Source organism: Colias philodice, chromosome 21 (genome assembly GCF_061535455.1).
Source record: "Colias philodice isolate Cphi_HAF_F1 chromosome 21, ilColPhil1 Martin Lab GWU primary, whole genome shotgun sequence".
Lineage (NCBI taxonomy): Eukaryota > Metazoa > Arthropoda > Insecta > Lepidoptera > Pieridae > Colias > Colias philodice.
This window is the reverse complement of record NC_143106.1, coordinates 8075192-8091433: the sequence shown is the minus strand read 5'-3', so window position 1 is coordinate 8091433 and position 16242 is coordinate 8075192. Positions and strand designations below refer to the sequence as shown.

Here is a 16242-nt window from a genome sequence, read left to right as displayed (position 1 = left end):
ATACGACCAAATATGTACAGATTTAACAATAATGTTTCTTTTTATTTTATTAGTAAAAGAGTGCGGTCTTGCACTATTATCTTTTATTATTTTTTCAAATATTATTGCCATTTACATACCTACATACTTAAACTAAGTAACTAACTCTAGCTAACTTTAAATGTTCATGTCACTATCACTTTCTTAAGTTATAAGTGGTTTAATTAAAACGATTTTCTTTTATATTTGTAGAAGGTAAAAAGATACCTATATGGGACATCCTTACAATTTAAAAGTAGATATCTTTATTTCATACTAATTAATTAGACTTGAAATAATATACAACAAGGTATACAGATACATAAGATGCAAAGTAGTTAATAATAGCACAGATAATATAATTCAATTAACATACGCTCGCGCGTGTGTACGGTGCCTAATAATCCAGAGGTATTTTTATTGTAATTGCGCCATCGCTTATCAGCATTCAGCTCCCTATGATGGCCCCAAATTGTCATTTGTCCTTACAAACATAATATTTTTCATGTTATTATGGTAAACAGTATTTTTTTAACGGATGTATCATTTAGTAAAGTTTAATATTTCAATTTTAAGATAAAAAATTTACGTAATAATCCTTGCCTATAAAAAAAAATTTCATTCGGACCCCAAATTATGACACGCCTGTATTTTGGGGGTCCACCTTCCTGTATAAACAACAATAATTATAAATAGTAAGTAACTTAAATAATCAATAATGGTCTATGAACTTAACTTTTGCTTCAATATAAGATTATGTACCTACTACCATGTCTGGTGCACTACATACAAAAGACGATTAATGCCATCCGTCTACCAATAGATGCCGCTAAGTGTATCATTTTAACCAGCAAAAAATAAAATTAGATTTAATTGCAATTTCATTGCTTTTTATAATTTTTTACATACTTTTGTAAATGGAACCTACCTATTTAATTTAATTTTCACTCGATTTTAACTAATTTTACAGAAAAGTTTATATTCAAAACAACGCCATCTCATGAAACTACTATAAACAAGTTATTCTCCTCCGATTTGGCGATGCTAAACGAATACTAGATGGCACTACAGACGTTTTTACGTTACTTTTCACGTTTTTAACACAGACTAATAATAATATCACAGACCACAGACTAATAATAATATGTACTACGTTTTTAATACATAACCTCATTGCCTTTGCAGTACCTATAAAAAATATTGTAAATGGGTTAAAGCCGTTATTAATTATTACTAACTGCGTTCCTGTAGCGGCTTATATTTGGTAGGTACCTAGTGTATTGATCGTTTTCATACGAAAAATGAATTGTCGGAAAACTTGCGAGATTGTGTGAATATTTGATTGCAAGATCTCATTACAAAATAATATACATAATACAACCTATACTTAAACCGTAGTAAGTATATTATTTCTAGTCACATTTAATTATAAGTATATAAATTAAATAAATATTAAAGGACAATATTACACAAATCGACCTAGTCCCACAGTAATCTCAATTAAGGCTTATGTTGTGGGTACTAGACGACGATAAATATAATTTAATATTTTATAAATACATATATAGATAACACCCAGACCCAAAAACAAATAATCAAGTTCATCACACAAATATTTGCCCTGACCGGGGATCGAACCCGGGACCGTCAGCTCAGTAGGCAGTTACTTTACCTCTGCGCCAACCGCGTCGTTAACACGTTCACTGCGGCACCTAAAATGCCAAACTTACCGTTGGTGCGGCATGTCTTCAATACTTCACATCGGCAAGTTCACCACTGTGCGTCATGAGCCATTTTTATCACATCGCACCTACTGACTTTGAAGGTTAATAATTTCATGAAATTTCAAGATATTTCAAAAAATTTTTTTTCGGATAATAGTATATATAGTCTTGTATATACCGCATAAATAGCTTTTAGTTTGACTCAATAGTTTAAAAGATATGAGGGAAAATGTAAACCCCTGATTTTGTGAAAAATTATTTGCCATCCCGCACTGCGTTGATACGGCATGTTTACAGTAATAGCGATGGGAAACACTGTAAAATAAAACATCGATATCGATATAAATCAATTTTGTATATTTCAGTCTGTTTGTTAACAGATAACGAGATCGTCGATACAAAAAAAAAACACATATAAAACAAGGTACTTGATAGAGTACTATCAGGAAATTGTTCAGTAACTTTTGTTTTAATGTTTTATATTATTTTCACAACTGTCATCACATTTTTGCATTTATGCTACGAAATAAAAGAAAGTAAAAAAAACTAAAGCCTCTAAGGTATCATTGTCATTTAAAAATTTGATAACGACGCGTGCGGTCCTGGTACATCACTATGCGAGATTGACACGCGGCGCGCTCGCAGTACAGTGCGGCATGAGGTGCTTGTCCATGGCAAAATATTTGACATGCCGCACACAAAAGAAACGGTTTCTTTTCTATGCGTGTGTCCAATATTTTGCCATACGATTTTTAAACGAAATTGAGTCCTACTTCAAACTGTGATCACAAAAATATATTTGTCTCTTTTCTAGTCATTCATTAACATATAAAAAACCTCGCCGCACCACGGTGAAAACTGCGATTTTGGGCGCCGCACTGTGGTGTAGTCGCTGATGGCCCGATACTGGACATGCCGCAGTGAACGTGTTAAGAATATCAAGAATTCATAATGAAAACATCATAACGATAATAAATCGAAACTAAAGTTAAATACCTACCTACGTCATCTTGTTTTATTTTCTAAATAATCCTATCAGATTACCTTTATAATTTATATGAAGTATGAACCAAAAAGTTTTGAGATTTAAACCGTAGAAAAGGTTTTGAATGATCCTTTGCGTTTTTTTTCTTTATGCGCCTAAAATGAAATATTTCGACATCGATTCCCATAAGAATGAAGTATTTTCCCGTTATAAAAAGTAGCCTATGTTCATCAGGTAGGTATAATTTTTGCTTCGAATGGTGAAATAATTTTTCAAATCAATCCAGTAGTTTCGGATCCTATCCAATACAAACAAACAAACAATCAAATCATTTCTGTTTTGTAGATAAATACGAAAGTTACTCCGTCATAGTAGGACAAAATAGAAAATAGTGGGACCACAAGAAAATAGGTATTCCCGCACGCGTCTGAACCGATTTTGACGGAAATTTCGATATACATACACGGTACATAGGTACCTACGTTGAAAAAGGACATCTCAATTTTGTTGCATAAATAGGATTCAAGGTGTAGGAACAGGGATTGAATAAGGCACACGGTTGAAGCCGTAGAATGAAAGTTGGTAATTTATAAGATTAATTTATTGTAAAATAAACTACTTCATTTTACTTAAACATATTCTATTTATCATTCATTGACTTATCATAAACTTTTGAGTCTAGTTAGGTACTAGTACCTATTATGTGAAAATTTTGAAAAAAATGTTTTCTTTAGGAAATTATTAGCATTAATTACCTTGTCTTGTCATTAATTTATTTACCTACTTGGTAATAATCGGTCGAACACTTGTTTAAAGTTTATTTTCCTTGTCTTTTCCAGGTAATCTAAATTATTTAATTTTTGCAGTAGGTAATTAATTCATTTCGGCTTGAACAGACAAGGCCATTAGGTGAAGCGAGATTGCCAAATATGGGTGATCTGTAGATTGCCGTCCTGCTGTCGAGCGTTCGCGGTACGGACGCCGCGCTGTTGCCGCACTGTGCATTTTGTATGAAAACAAACGACCGGCCGTGCGCCGTACGACAAACGCACAGCTTCGGCACTGTAGCGACTAGCGGTCCGATACGAAACGCATAAATTGAAAGAGCCATAAGTGTTGGAACAACATTCCACCACCATTTAACCAGTTTGACAAATATTAATAATTTTCGTTTCCAATACCGGAGACATATTTTAAAATCCTGTTCTAACCCTGCATTTGTATCGAATTACAGTTTACACATAAACTTTAATTAAATATTTATCTGGGGGCACGGCAGTGCCCCCGCCAAGTCGAGCAAAAAAAAAGCGGCACGGCCGTACCATCCTTTTCTCGAAGCAATTCGGGCCTTTTTCGACCCCCTATAATTCGGTTGTGGATAAAGCAAGAAACCTGAATCTTCAGTAACTAATCCGGCATTGTATAAACACGGAATATTTAAAATTTCAGTCAATTTGAACCAGTAGTTTAAGAATGACAACTTGTTAAAGTTTCTAAATTTTGTCACTCACTGACTCACCGATCATCAAAAGTCCAAGGCACTTCTAGCAGACTTAGAAGCTTCATATTTGGAATACATATAGAGTTTAGTGTCTTAATCATGGGAAAACTTAAATATTTTGTAATTTCGGTCCAGTTTTCCAAATACACCAACTGCATCAATAACTTTGTAATCCCATATAAATATATGGGATTACAAAGTTATTTATGTATTATGTATATGTATTATATATCGCGAACAATTTCCCATATGTATAGCCTATGCTATAACTATACATAAAAGTCAGGGCCTAAGCCTAAGTAATGCGCTGATGGATATAGGTTCTGCAGTGTTCACATCCGGTCAAGCTTACGTGGCACTTTCGAGAGTTACAAGTCTGGGCGGTTTAACATCTCATTAATGTCGACTTTGGAAGTATTAAAGCGCAGGAATCATCAATTTGTGAATACAACAGATTAAGAAGTATTTACCGTCCAGACTTGTCAAAAATTGAGACATCAAAGCCTCCGAGAAAAGCCCATAGAGACAGGGAGTGGGCTTCGAGAAAAACTGTGGCTGAAGCTCAAGAAGTAGTACCGGAAAAGAAAAAGAGGAAGACTACATATAAAAATAAGAAAATATCATAAGACCTTTAACAAAATTCGTTAGAAGTAGATGGTATCAAAAAGAAAGGCTCTACAAAAAGAAGTGAGATCCCATCAAAAACATCCTGTAAAAAACCCAAGTCTCGCAGCTCAGTCTTTCTACCGTCAAAAGTTGTGAGATCCATGTAATACCAAGTCGGTTAATCTATTTAGTGTCTACTTGAAGGACCTTCTGTCTTAAGTTATTACATAAGTTATTATCATGCCAATATTAAAAATATTTAACGTTTTAAACAAATAGATCGACTTGGACATCGCATGAAAACAAAATGAATATTACAATATTATATTAGATTCTTTAGTCTCTCGCGCCTCACGCGATTGAAACTCTCGTTCCTGTTGGTCGCTGGCCCGTCGCGTCGTGCTGTGTAGTGTGATACATACTAATAATCAAATCAAGCGATGTCCAAGTCGATCTATTTGTTTAAAACGTTAAATATTTTTAATATTGGCATGATAATAACTTATGTAATAACTTAAGACAGAAGGTCCTTCAAGTAGACACTAAATAGATTAACCGACTTGGTATTACATGGATCTCACAACTTTTGACGGTAGAAAGACTGAGCTGCGAGACTTGGGTTTTTTACAGGATGTTTTTGATGGGATTTTATTTACTGGTTATAATATAACATAACATTATATAGACCGTTATTTTCTGCCTATTTATCATTATAATTATAAACATTGTAAGTATATGTTAACGGAAATGTATGTAATCCGTCATTGTATAAAATTCCCAGGAAATGTATGTAATTCCTAAAATCGCATGGAAATGTGTGAAATAAATTATTTTATAGTACACATTTCCTAGGAAATCCATATATTACCTAACTAACAGTCGGAAATGTAAAACATCTAAGATATTGGAAGGTACGCGGGACGAGGGGTATGTATGTCGCAATCGGATTGTATAATCCGCCGAATTACAAACGGCCGGCATTTTGTAATATGCCGAAAATTCGTAATCAGAAATTTTTGGTTTGGATAAGGGGGTGGGTTAGGTTAGGTTCGTGTTTTTTAGAACTATACAGAAATAGGAGCCCCACGAAGTGGGGCTCCGTCGGCTCGCGACCGTCTTTTTGTAGAATGTTTGAAAAAGACGAATTTCGGCATATTACAAAATGCCGGCCGTTTGTAATACGGCGGATTATACAATCCAACTGCGACATGTACACGGGGACAGCAGGACGAGGGGACTGATTACCTTAAGGACGCTGTCACAAATCTGCGTTATAGTCCGGGATACATCGTCCATTTTTGCAAGTGATTACTATCAAGCTAATTTTTCGTGAGTAGCTTTATTTTGATGAGATGCCCAATAATTTCATGTACGAAACTCTCGTTTGTCGTAGCTACCAGAGGAAACAAGGATAAAATATTTTGATTTGATGGTTCTCAAATATTAATTACCAACTGAATGTTTTTTTTTGTTCAATCTCAAGATTATTATCTAAATTATTCGAAAAAATATTTGTCCTACAAAATCTATGGTTTGATCAAAGAGTCCCCCTTTCCAATGTGTATCGATAACGAAGTCATCATAAATGATTACTAACCAGCTGATTTTTTTATTTTCACTTATTTAATACTTGTATAATTCAACAGACATATTGTCCTACAAATTGCGTAATAAATATTTGGGTACCGTCAAATCAAAAATTTTTATCCTTGTTACCTCTGTAAGCTACCACAATCGAGAGTTTCGTACATGAAATTATTGGGCATCTCATCAAAATAAAGCTACTCACGAAAAATTAGCTTGATAATAATCACTTGCAAAAATGGACGATGTATCCCGGACTATTACTCAAATTTAGGTATATTTAACGTCGCAACGTGGTTCGCGGGACATCACGCTCACGTAAACATAGCGCAATCCATTTTATAGACCATCTTCATACTTGATATTTTTTTTTTATATTTTTATTGAAATTGATTCCAGAAGATTACTGGGAACTTTAAAAAATTCATTTTGTTACTTTTATTAGTAGGTACGATCCTTATAAGTATTTTAGTGTATTCAACCAACTTAAAAAAGTGGGACTATTTTACAAAAATTTGAATATGAATTGTATTATTGTATACAATATCGAAGCTTTTTAAGAAATGTATAAAATACTTTTTTAAGGACGCTGTCACAAATCTGCGCTACTCAAATTTAGGTATTTAACGTCGCAACGTGGTTCGCGGGACATCACGCTCACGTAAACATAGCGCATTCCATTTTATAGACCATATTCATACTTGATATTATTTTTTTTATATTTTTATTGAAATTGATTCCAGAAGATTACTGGGAACTTTAAAAATTCATTTTGTTACTTTTATTAGTAGGTACGATCCTTCTGTGTATTTTAGTGAATTCAACCAACTTAAAAAAGTGTGACTATTTTACAACAATTTGAATATGAATTGTATTATTGTATATTGTGTACATATTATTCATATATCGAAGCTTTTTAAGAAATGTATCTATAAAATACTTTAAGAATTATTATCATACATAATATTATGTTACCGGCAATATATTAAACCCGGCATTGTATTTGTATGCAATTCTTAGTAAATGTATGTTATTCCGAGAAACAGTCGGAATGCAATAAATTAAATTCGTCACATTACCTATATCTTTAAATCTGAACTTTTCCTAAGTAGCAAACACATTTGCAAATTTGGGTGGTTTTTGGGGTAGCTATTAACCAATATGAGGTCAAAACTAAAATCCAAGATGGCGCCGACGAAAATTTGAAATCTTTTCGTCATGGGTGTCATTTTCAAGGAGTTGGAGTAGCTATTAATCAATATGAGGTCAAATTTAAAATCCAAAATGGCGCCGACGAAAATTTGACATCATTTCGTCATGGGTGTCATTTTCAAAGTTTTTGGGGTAGCTATTAACGAATATGAGGTCAAAACTGAAATCCAAGATGGCGCTGACGAAAATTGTACATCTTTTCGTCATGGGTGTCATTTTCACGGTTATTAGGGTATCTATTAACCAATATGAGGTCAAAACTAAAATCTAAGATGGCGCCGACGAAAATTTTACATCTTTTCGTCATGGGTGTCATTTTCATGGTAATTGGGGTATCTATTAACCAATATGAGGTCAAAACTAAAATCCAAGATGGCGCCGACGAAAATTTTACATCTTTTCGACACGGGTGTCATTTTCATGGTTTTTGGGGTAGCTATTAACCAATATGAGGTCAAAACTAAAATCCAAGATGGCGCGGACGAAAATTTTACATATTTTCGTCATGGGTGTCATTTTCATGGTTTTTGGGGTAGCTATTAACGAATATGAGGTCAAAACTAAAATCCAAGATGGCGCCGACGAAAAATTTGACATATTTTCGTCATGGGTGTCATTTTCATGGTTTTTGGGGTAGCTATTAACGAATATGAGGTCAAAACTAAAATCCAAGATGGCGCCGACGAAAAATTTGACATATTTTCGTCATGGGTGTCATTTTCATGGTTTTTGGGGTAGCTATGTAGGTATTATCAAATCCCCAATGTAACCGTCGATAAATAGGTATATTTTTCTTACTCCTTTAAAGTAAACTTAAATAAAATAACAAAAACGTAAACAACTACAGTTTTGTAGAAAGTCTTAAAAAAACAAATTTAAAGAACATTGAAATGCATATTTAGAATTTAGAAATGTAATATAAAACGCAACTCTGTGGCAATCATCATCTGTGTTTATATTCTGACAGATATTATTAACTTTAAATATATTCGCTAAACTATATTTAAAATATAGTTTATCTAAAACATTTAAACGAAGAGAATAAAATAAAAAAGAACGTGTGTGCCGAAAAAAGTGGCAGGAGTGAATTTTCTTTGGCGAGATTCATAGATACCAAAATCGCCGCCTTGCTCCATAACGCGACAGTATTACCATGACGCGATCTTGAAATTCGATGACCATCTTGGATTTTAGGTTTGGCCTCATATTCGTTAATAGCTACCCCAAAAACCATGAAAATGACACCCGTCACGAAAAAAGTCTAATTTTCGTCAGCGCCATCTTGGATTATAGTTTTGACCTCATGTTGGTTAATAGCTACCCCAAAAACCATGAAAATGACACCCATGACGAAAAGATGTACAATTTTCGTCGGCGCCATCTTGGATTTTAGTTTTGACCTCATATTCGTTAATAGCTACCCCAAAAACCATGAAAATGACACCCATGACGAAAATATGTAAAAGTTTTCGTCGGCGCCATCTTGGATTTTAGTTTTGACCTCATGTTGGTTAATAGCTACCCCAAAAACCATGAAAATGACACCCATGACGAAAAGATGTACAATTTTCGTCGGCGCCATCTTGGATTTTAGTTTTGACCTCATATTGGTTAATAGCTACCCCAAAAACCATTAAAATGACATGACACCCATGACGAAAAGATGTACAATTTTCGTCAGCGCCATCTTGGATTTCAGTTTTGACCTCATATTCGTTAATAGCTACCCCAAAAACTTTGAAAATGACACCCATCACGAAAAAAAAGTCAAATTTTCGTCGACGCCATCTTGAATTGTTTCACCCCACCAATCTATTCAACAACCCATAAAAAAGAGCATCTCAGGCAAGGTCATTTTTAAAACATAATTTAAAATTACAAATAATTGGAATATGAAAGATAAACAGTTTACTCTTATAAAGTATCAAATATTTCAAATCGCGAAAACGACAGTGCACGCACAGTAATCTTTTTCTAATTCGTTTTATTTTTGGGACGAGGAGCGATACACCCGTCCTTCCAAGAGCGCTTCTGAGCGCGGTCTGACGACCCGCGAGAGCAAAATGTATGAAGAAATCGACAAGTATTTTTAATTTAGCTAATTAGACTGGGGTAGAAGCCTTTGAAAATAATGAAAAGATAAAAAAAATCGCAGTCGGATGAAACCCATTAGAAAAGGAGGGGAATATGATAAAAATGTAAGGAAAAATAAATTACGGTCAATCCGAGTTCGGGAAGCGGGAGGGGGGAGCTTTTAAGAGAAAAAAATAGTTTCTCTCGATTTCCGACAAAACTACAAGTCCTATAAAAAAAAGTTCAATGGCAAAGTTGTAGGTAATTAAAAGTTCTACAACTTTGGATTCACAATTTTTTCACATAACCTAAAAATTTAGGTGAAAAATTCAAAAAACCAAGTTTTTGGTCTTTTATTTCTATCTACTTCAAAATTTATTTTTTTTCTACAAAATTTGGTGGAAACTTACTTTATTATGTCCCAAATACACTGTAATTTATTTGATTGAAAATATTTATTTTTTCGCCTTATTTTGAATTAATACCAAAAAAACAACCTAATTTTCAATCGAAAAGTCACCCGTCAAAATATTAGTTTTTTTCAAAAACTTGGGGTGCCTTTTATTTATTGAAATCTCTACTTTCATATGGTGTAAAAAAAAATAAACACCACTATAGTAAATGTTCTCAGGAAATGCATACAAACAGTGTGATAATGAGCTTTTACTAAATCAGGCACACTTCTTGAACTCTATATCTTCTCTTGTATCGGCTTTTCGGTAATATTTCAAAAGAAAAATAATTATCTGTTCTAAGTTTAATATTTTACAGCATATTCAAAAGCAAAATGATGTCGATAAAAACATTTCAGGTAGTTCGAGAAGTGTGCCTGATTTAGTAAAAGCTAATTTTCAGACTGTTTGTATGCATTTCCTGAGAACATTTACTATGGTGGTGTTTATTTTTTTACACCATATGAAAGTAGAGATTTCAATGAATAAAAGGCACCCCAAGTTCTTGAAAAAAGCTGATATTTTGACGGGTGACTTTTCGATTGAAAATTAGGTTGTTTTTTTGGTATTAATTCAAAATAAGGCGAAAAAATAAATATTTTCAATCAAATAAATTACAGTGTATTTGGGACATAATGAAGTAAGTTTCCACCAAATTTCGTACAAAAAAAAATAAATTTTGAAGTAGATAGAAATAAAAGACCAAAAACTTGGTTTTTTGAATTTTTCACCTAAATTTTTAGGTTATGTGAAAAAATTGTGAATACAAAAGTTGTAGAACTTTTAATTACCTACACTTTTGCCATTGAACTTTTTTCTATAGGACTTATAGTTTTGTCGGAAATCGAGAGAAACCATTTTTTTCTCTTAAAAGCTCCCCCCTCCCGCTTCCCGAACTCGGATTGACCGTAATTTATTTTTCCTTACATTTTTATCATATTCCCCTCCTTTTCTAATGGGTTTCATCCGACTGCGATTTTTTTTTGTTTCAAAAATTATCTACTCTAGTCTAAATAATTGAAATAAAATTTTGATTTAGATACAAAAAAATTATCAGAATCTATAAAGGACTATATGTATATCCCTCAATAATTTATAGGTAAGAAGATAGATTAGGCTTTTAATTTTCTTAAAATTGTACCGTTTTAGACCCCATTTTTTTGCATTTTATGCGATCATTGTGCTGGGAAAATCGTATTTCAGCGACAATTTTGTATGACGTCGTACAATTTTTATAAGATGATCGTAGATCTGAATATATTATCTTTAAATTAAGATATTACTTTGTTCTCACGTGTAATTGCTTTGAGTTAAAATGGTACCGTAAAATAGCGTTTTTTGTTAAAAATCGGTAATAGCACCCTTAAATACTTAAATGAAAATTTGATTTGATTGAATATAAGTTGATTTAAGAAATGTTAATTAGTAAGATAATATGAACATATTATTATTATTTTACGGTAAGACTGTTACCGGATTGTCTCAATAAGTGCTATAATAAAAAAAATAACAACGTGTTTTATTACAGAAATCATTTACTTTATATACATTTCCTAATACGATATTGGAATTATATATAATTCCAAGGAAGATTATACATTTACTAGGATATGTATGCATTAAATAGTTTATTAAACAATATTTTATACATTTCCCAAGTGGCATCGGCATTGTACACATTTCCTATTAGTTTGAGACCCATTCGTTAAAAAGTCTTCAAATAACGTTTGTTTTATTATCTCGAAACTGCAATTAATAAAAAATGAAAATATTTTTTTTTTAATAATTAATAAAAAATATCCTGTCCAGGATTTTTCCAGTCAAACCATTTTTAATACACTTAATTTATTATAAAATTGGTCTCATTCTATTATCACGCCGTTGCATTTCGACTTATATTCGGATCTTAGACCACTAGGATTTGTATACAATTCCTTGATTTCATACATTTCCGGTAACATATACATAATTTAATTTTATTTATTTACATTAAGTATATACATAATTACATACTGATATTATATCTACCTATACATAATATATATATGTATATATATGTATATCATGTTTTAACTGATGTATTTATTTATTAGTATTTATCATATTAATAGAAATATATCTTTCACATAATATACTCATGTTAAATTATCATTATATACAATTCTAGACTGAAACTCCAATAGTCACTTGGGGTCACTGAAAATCAGTGGTGGTGAGGTATTAATCACCTTGCCATCATATACTGAGTTGGCTCCATTTGTCAGGTCACTCACTGCCACATTACAGTTCTTAGGAATAAGATTATTTTTATTTAATTATTTTTCTTTTTATTTCTTTTTGTTTTTCCTTCGTTTATAAATGTATCTCGTGTTGTGATCTTGACAATAAATGTGTTTTATTTATTTATTTATTTAATGTCCCTTACTGCATGCTTTTCATGCAGTTGTCCGCACCATATGTATTGTGGTCTTTGTCCATACACACTTTCTCCAAAGCCCTGCTTTGGTCTTGTTTGATGTATAAGCTCCTGTATATTAGTAAAAGTTAATCAAATATTTAATTCTTATTTCTTGAAATTTGGTATAGTATTCTTTGTGTGATACAAATCAAAACCAACAGTCAGGTTAGGTAGACTACAATTTACAAAACTGGCAGGGTTGCCATGCAATGGTTGGTGGTTAATGAAACACTTGACTCGACTGTAAGCTTGTATTGAACTGCTTAAACTGTAGAACAACAGGACTATATATTCTAGACGCACACATACAATAGATTACACACTACACTGTAAACTGTAGAATTAATATTAAAGACATAGTTCACTATATATTTTGTAGTCTTTGATTATTTATACAACAGACTAGAAATAAATACTATGTATGCGATTATACCAGCTATTCTAGCCATCCATTTTAGTGTTCCTTAAAATTAAGTACATCTTAGTCAAAGGACAACTTATTGTGCCCTTGCCCGTAATGCACTCATAATAATTTTAAGTTGAATGTTTGTCATTCTTTATGTACCAAACACAGTCACGGCCACGGCGCTCATTCCATTTTACTGGTATTAAAACAGATGAAATCCTTCATGATCACATATCCTTCTTAGTAGCAAATGTAGAAATCCCTTTCTTGTGTCTACAATGTTTTTGTGGAGAATCGTATTTACATTTAAAAATCCGAGTAGGTACAAAATATTATGTTGACAGTTGACGTTGACACTTGACGCCAAAGACTTGAAAATAAAAGGTACGTGTACATATATTTACATTAGTGCCATCTAGTGGCTCTGGAAGGAAAAGAACATCAAGTCTGTGTTTAACGTGCCATCTAGTGTGTTAAAAGCAAAAGACTAAGAGATATAATCGAACACGTAGTACGTTATTTCCCCACTGGCGCTTTAATTGCGTAAATTCATAGTGCAACTTTTTTTGTATGGAGTGCACCGTCTGTTGTATACGTAGTATATTATTATTAGTCTGTGCTACTACTAAGTAGGTATATTACTATACTATACTACTATTATATTCAAAATTAAATCTATGTATTTAAAACATTAATATTCATAACTATTAAAACATTGTAACTAAGGTAGGCTTATAGTAACAAAAGTTATTAAAATGATAATGATTATTGTTCAAATGTTTGCATAACTTATAATCGGCCAAGTGTGAGACTCGCGCACTGAGGCTTCCGAACAAACCTGTATTTTTTTATTATGTTATTTTAAATTTAAGCTTTTATCAATTTTTCCTATAACTGTGCTATAAAACCTTGCTTTTTACCAAATTTTAAGACTCTGTGTTCACGGGAAGTACCCTGTAGGTTTTAATTCCCTAATTTGCGAAAATTTGCAGCATACACGGTTGTATCTTTTGATTGCGTTCGCTTATAAGTTTGATTTTTTCACCGCTTCAAGGGACCGTAGACTTGAGTATATTATAATAATTATAAATTCAGCTTCATGCCTTTGTAACTCACACTTTCATGAGAGAAAGGGTCTTGACAGACAGACGGACAACAGAGTGATCATAGAAGGTTTCCGTTTTTTTCCTTTTGAGGTTCGGAATAGAGCTGAAAATAGCGAAAGAAATTCATTTCACAACTTTGTTTCCAGTAAAATACATGGAATAAAATACCTACATTTAGGGCTATTTGAAAAATATGAATTAACATATTGTATTATAGTTATGTGTTATAATTAGGTATACGTGTATTTCTCAAAAATTAAAATGGATGAAAAAACAAATAAAAATTACTTAATAAAAAGTACTTTTATTTACAAAAAAATGTACAATTCAATATCTCTATTCCAATCGCCAACTTGAACGTCGTCTGGTTTACAAATCAGTGATTTTAAGTTATTTTTGATTGTAATAATATGTAAATTAGAAACCTGATTTAACCATAAAATTATTTAATTTTATTAGTTCTACAAAAACAGCGAAAAATACAATGTTTTAAAATAATTTTCCGATTTTTCATCTAAAAAAATGGAAACTTGCGTAAGATATAATCGTAAGAACTCATTGAAAGTTTCTGTATTTTATTGAAAAACACATTGTATTTTATTGAGAATTATAGGTTCTGAAACAAAAAAAAAAACATATTTTTAATAAAGTACTGTATGTTTTTTTCATCTTATAGATATTTTATCATTATTTCACCATCATTTCATCATTATTTCATCTAAAAATACTTTATCTTTTCAGATACCTTATCAAGCTGACCAAGGAGGAATATCAAATATTCTTAGTGTTAGCGAAAGCAGATATCCCGGCTGGCAACCATGGCGATAACTCACATATTATATAAATAAATTTGGAAAATCAAAAAGTGCACGGATCATAATGCTCATTCCTTCGAAGAAAAGAAGAATAAATTTTAGTTTTTCGTTCTATTACACAACGCTAAAATATGATAATAATATTATGTACCATTTTCAATATACCAATCTCCACATCTAAAGCTAATAAAAAATAAGAGGTATGGGGCGATTTTTCAATCCTTAGTTAAAATTTATTCGCTGAATAACACCACCATTATAAAAATGCGTTCTATTGCCCGACTATAAGTTTTCCATGTGACTTTTTTATATTATGATTGTGTAATACTTTATTGGACGGATAATTTTTAACCAATTGAAAAATTGAAAGATTGAAAAATCGTCCCGAAATTAATTAAGTTCTGTACATCTTGTTACAACCGAAAAAAGTGTTGATTGACGGGAATTTTCTTTTGTAGAAATAGTCTACATTTCTTGGATTAATTTTCTTGAATCAATTTTTACCAGTTTTTTTATTGTGAACAAAATGATGAGGTTTATACGTGGAATACCAATCATGTAATGTAATATTTAATATATTAGGAGCGGAATTAAGACAAAACAAAGTATCGATAGAGCTCTGGCCACTGTGTTGTGCAATAACTAACAAAACCCTAAACCTGTAGATAATTACATAAAAAAATGTTGTGTGGTTTTATGAAACCACGGTAAAAGTGAAACTGTTCGAACGGTTCCGAACACTGCTTTGTGTAGCGCATGTCGCGTGACGGTCGGCTGCCGAGTAGGTATACCTACTCGGCAGCCGCGATACACGCGACATGCGCTACACAGACCAAAAAGTTTGAGACGATGTAATAAAAGTTTCACTTTAATATGGGAAAAAGTATAAATAGAACTTATCGGAAATCCTGTTAGGAGTCGCTTCATAAAGATGTATTTAGTCAAGTGAATAAATGGCATACGTAAGATTTCTAGACAGATTTATTTTCAAACTCAAACATTTATTTATTCAATTAGACTTCTTCTAGAAGCACTTTTGAAACGTAATTACATATTTTTAACATTTACCACCACTTCGGAAAGCAGTATTTCAAATCTTACATATCCTATTTATTAACGTGACAAGGAAATTCAAATATTTTATTAGAATAATTTCACAACACAGCCTTATTATTGTAAGTTAAAATTAGAGATGATTATGAGATGTAATGTAAATGCTTGTACAAATACTCGATAGAAGTAGGATATTTATCTATGTTTTAGTGTAAGAAGGTACTTTAGGAATAGAGTAAGTATATAGAT

The 16242-nt window shown here is 32.1% G+C and overlaps 1 protein-coding gene across 2 annotated transcripts in view; it reads left to right on the top strand.

The window, feature by feature from the left end:
* Gld (Glucose dehydrogenase) overlaps positions 1-15609 on the top strand; it is a 69250-nt gene extending 53641 nt beyond the window's left edge. Inside the window, exon 10 of one of the 2 annotated variants that reach the window (XM_089708836.1) lies at positions 14867-15609. In XM_089708836.1, coding sequence (XP_089564962.1) covers positions 14867-14953 — 87 coding nt within the window. In that variant the 3' untranslated portion in view covers positions 14954-15609. The remainder of the gene's footprint in view (positions 1-14866) is intronic. The other variant, XM_089708835.1, reaches the window with a different exon arrangement.
* Positions 15610-16242: the final 633 nt, after the last annotated feature.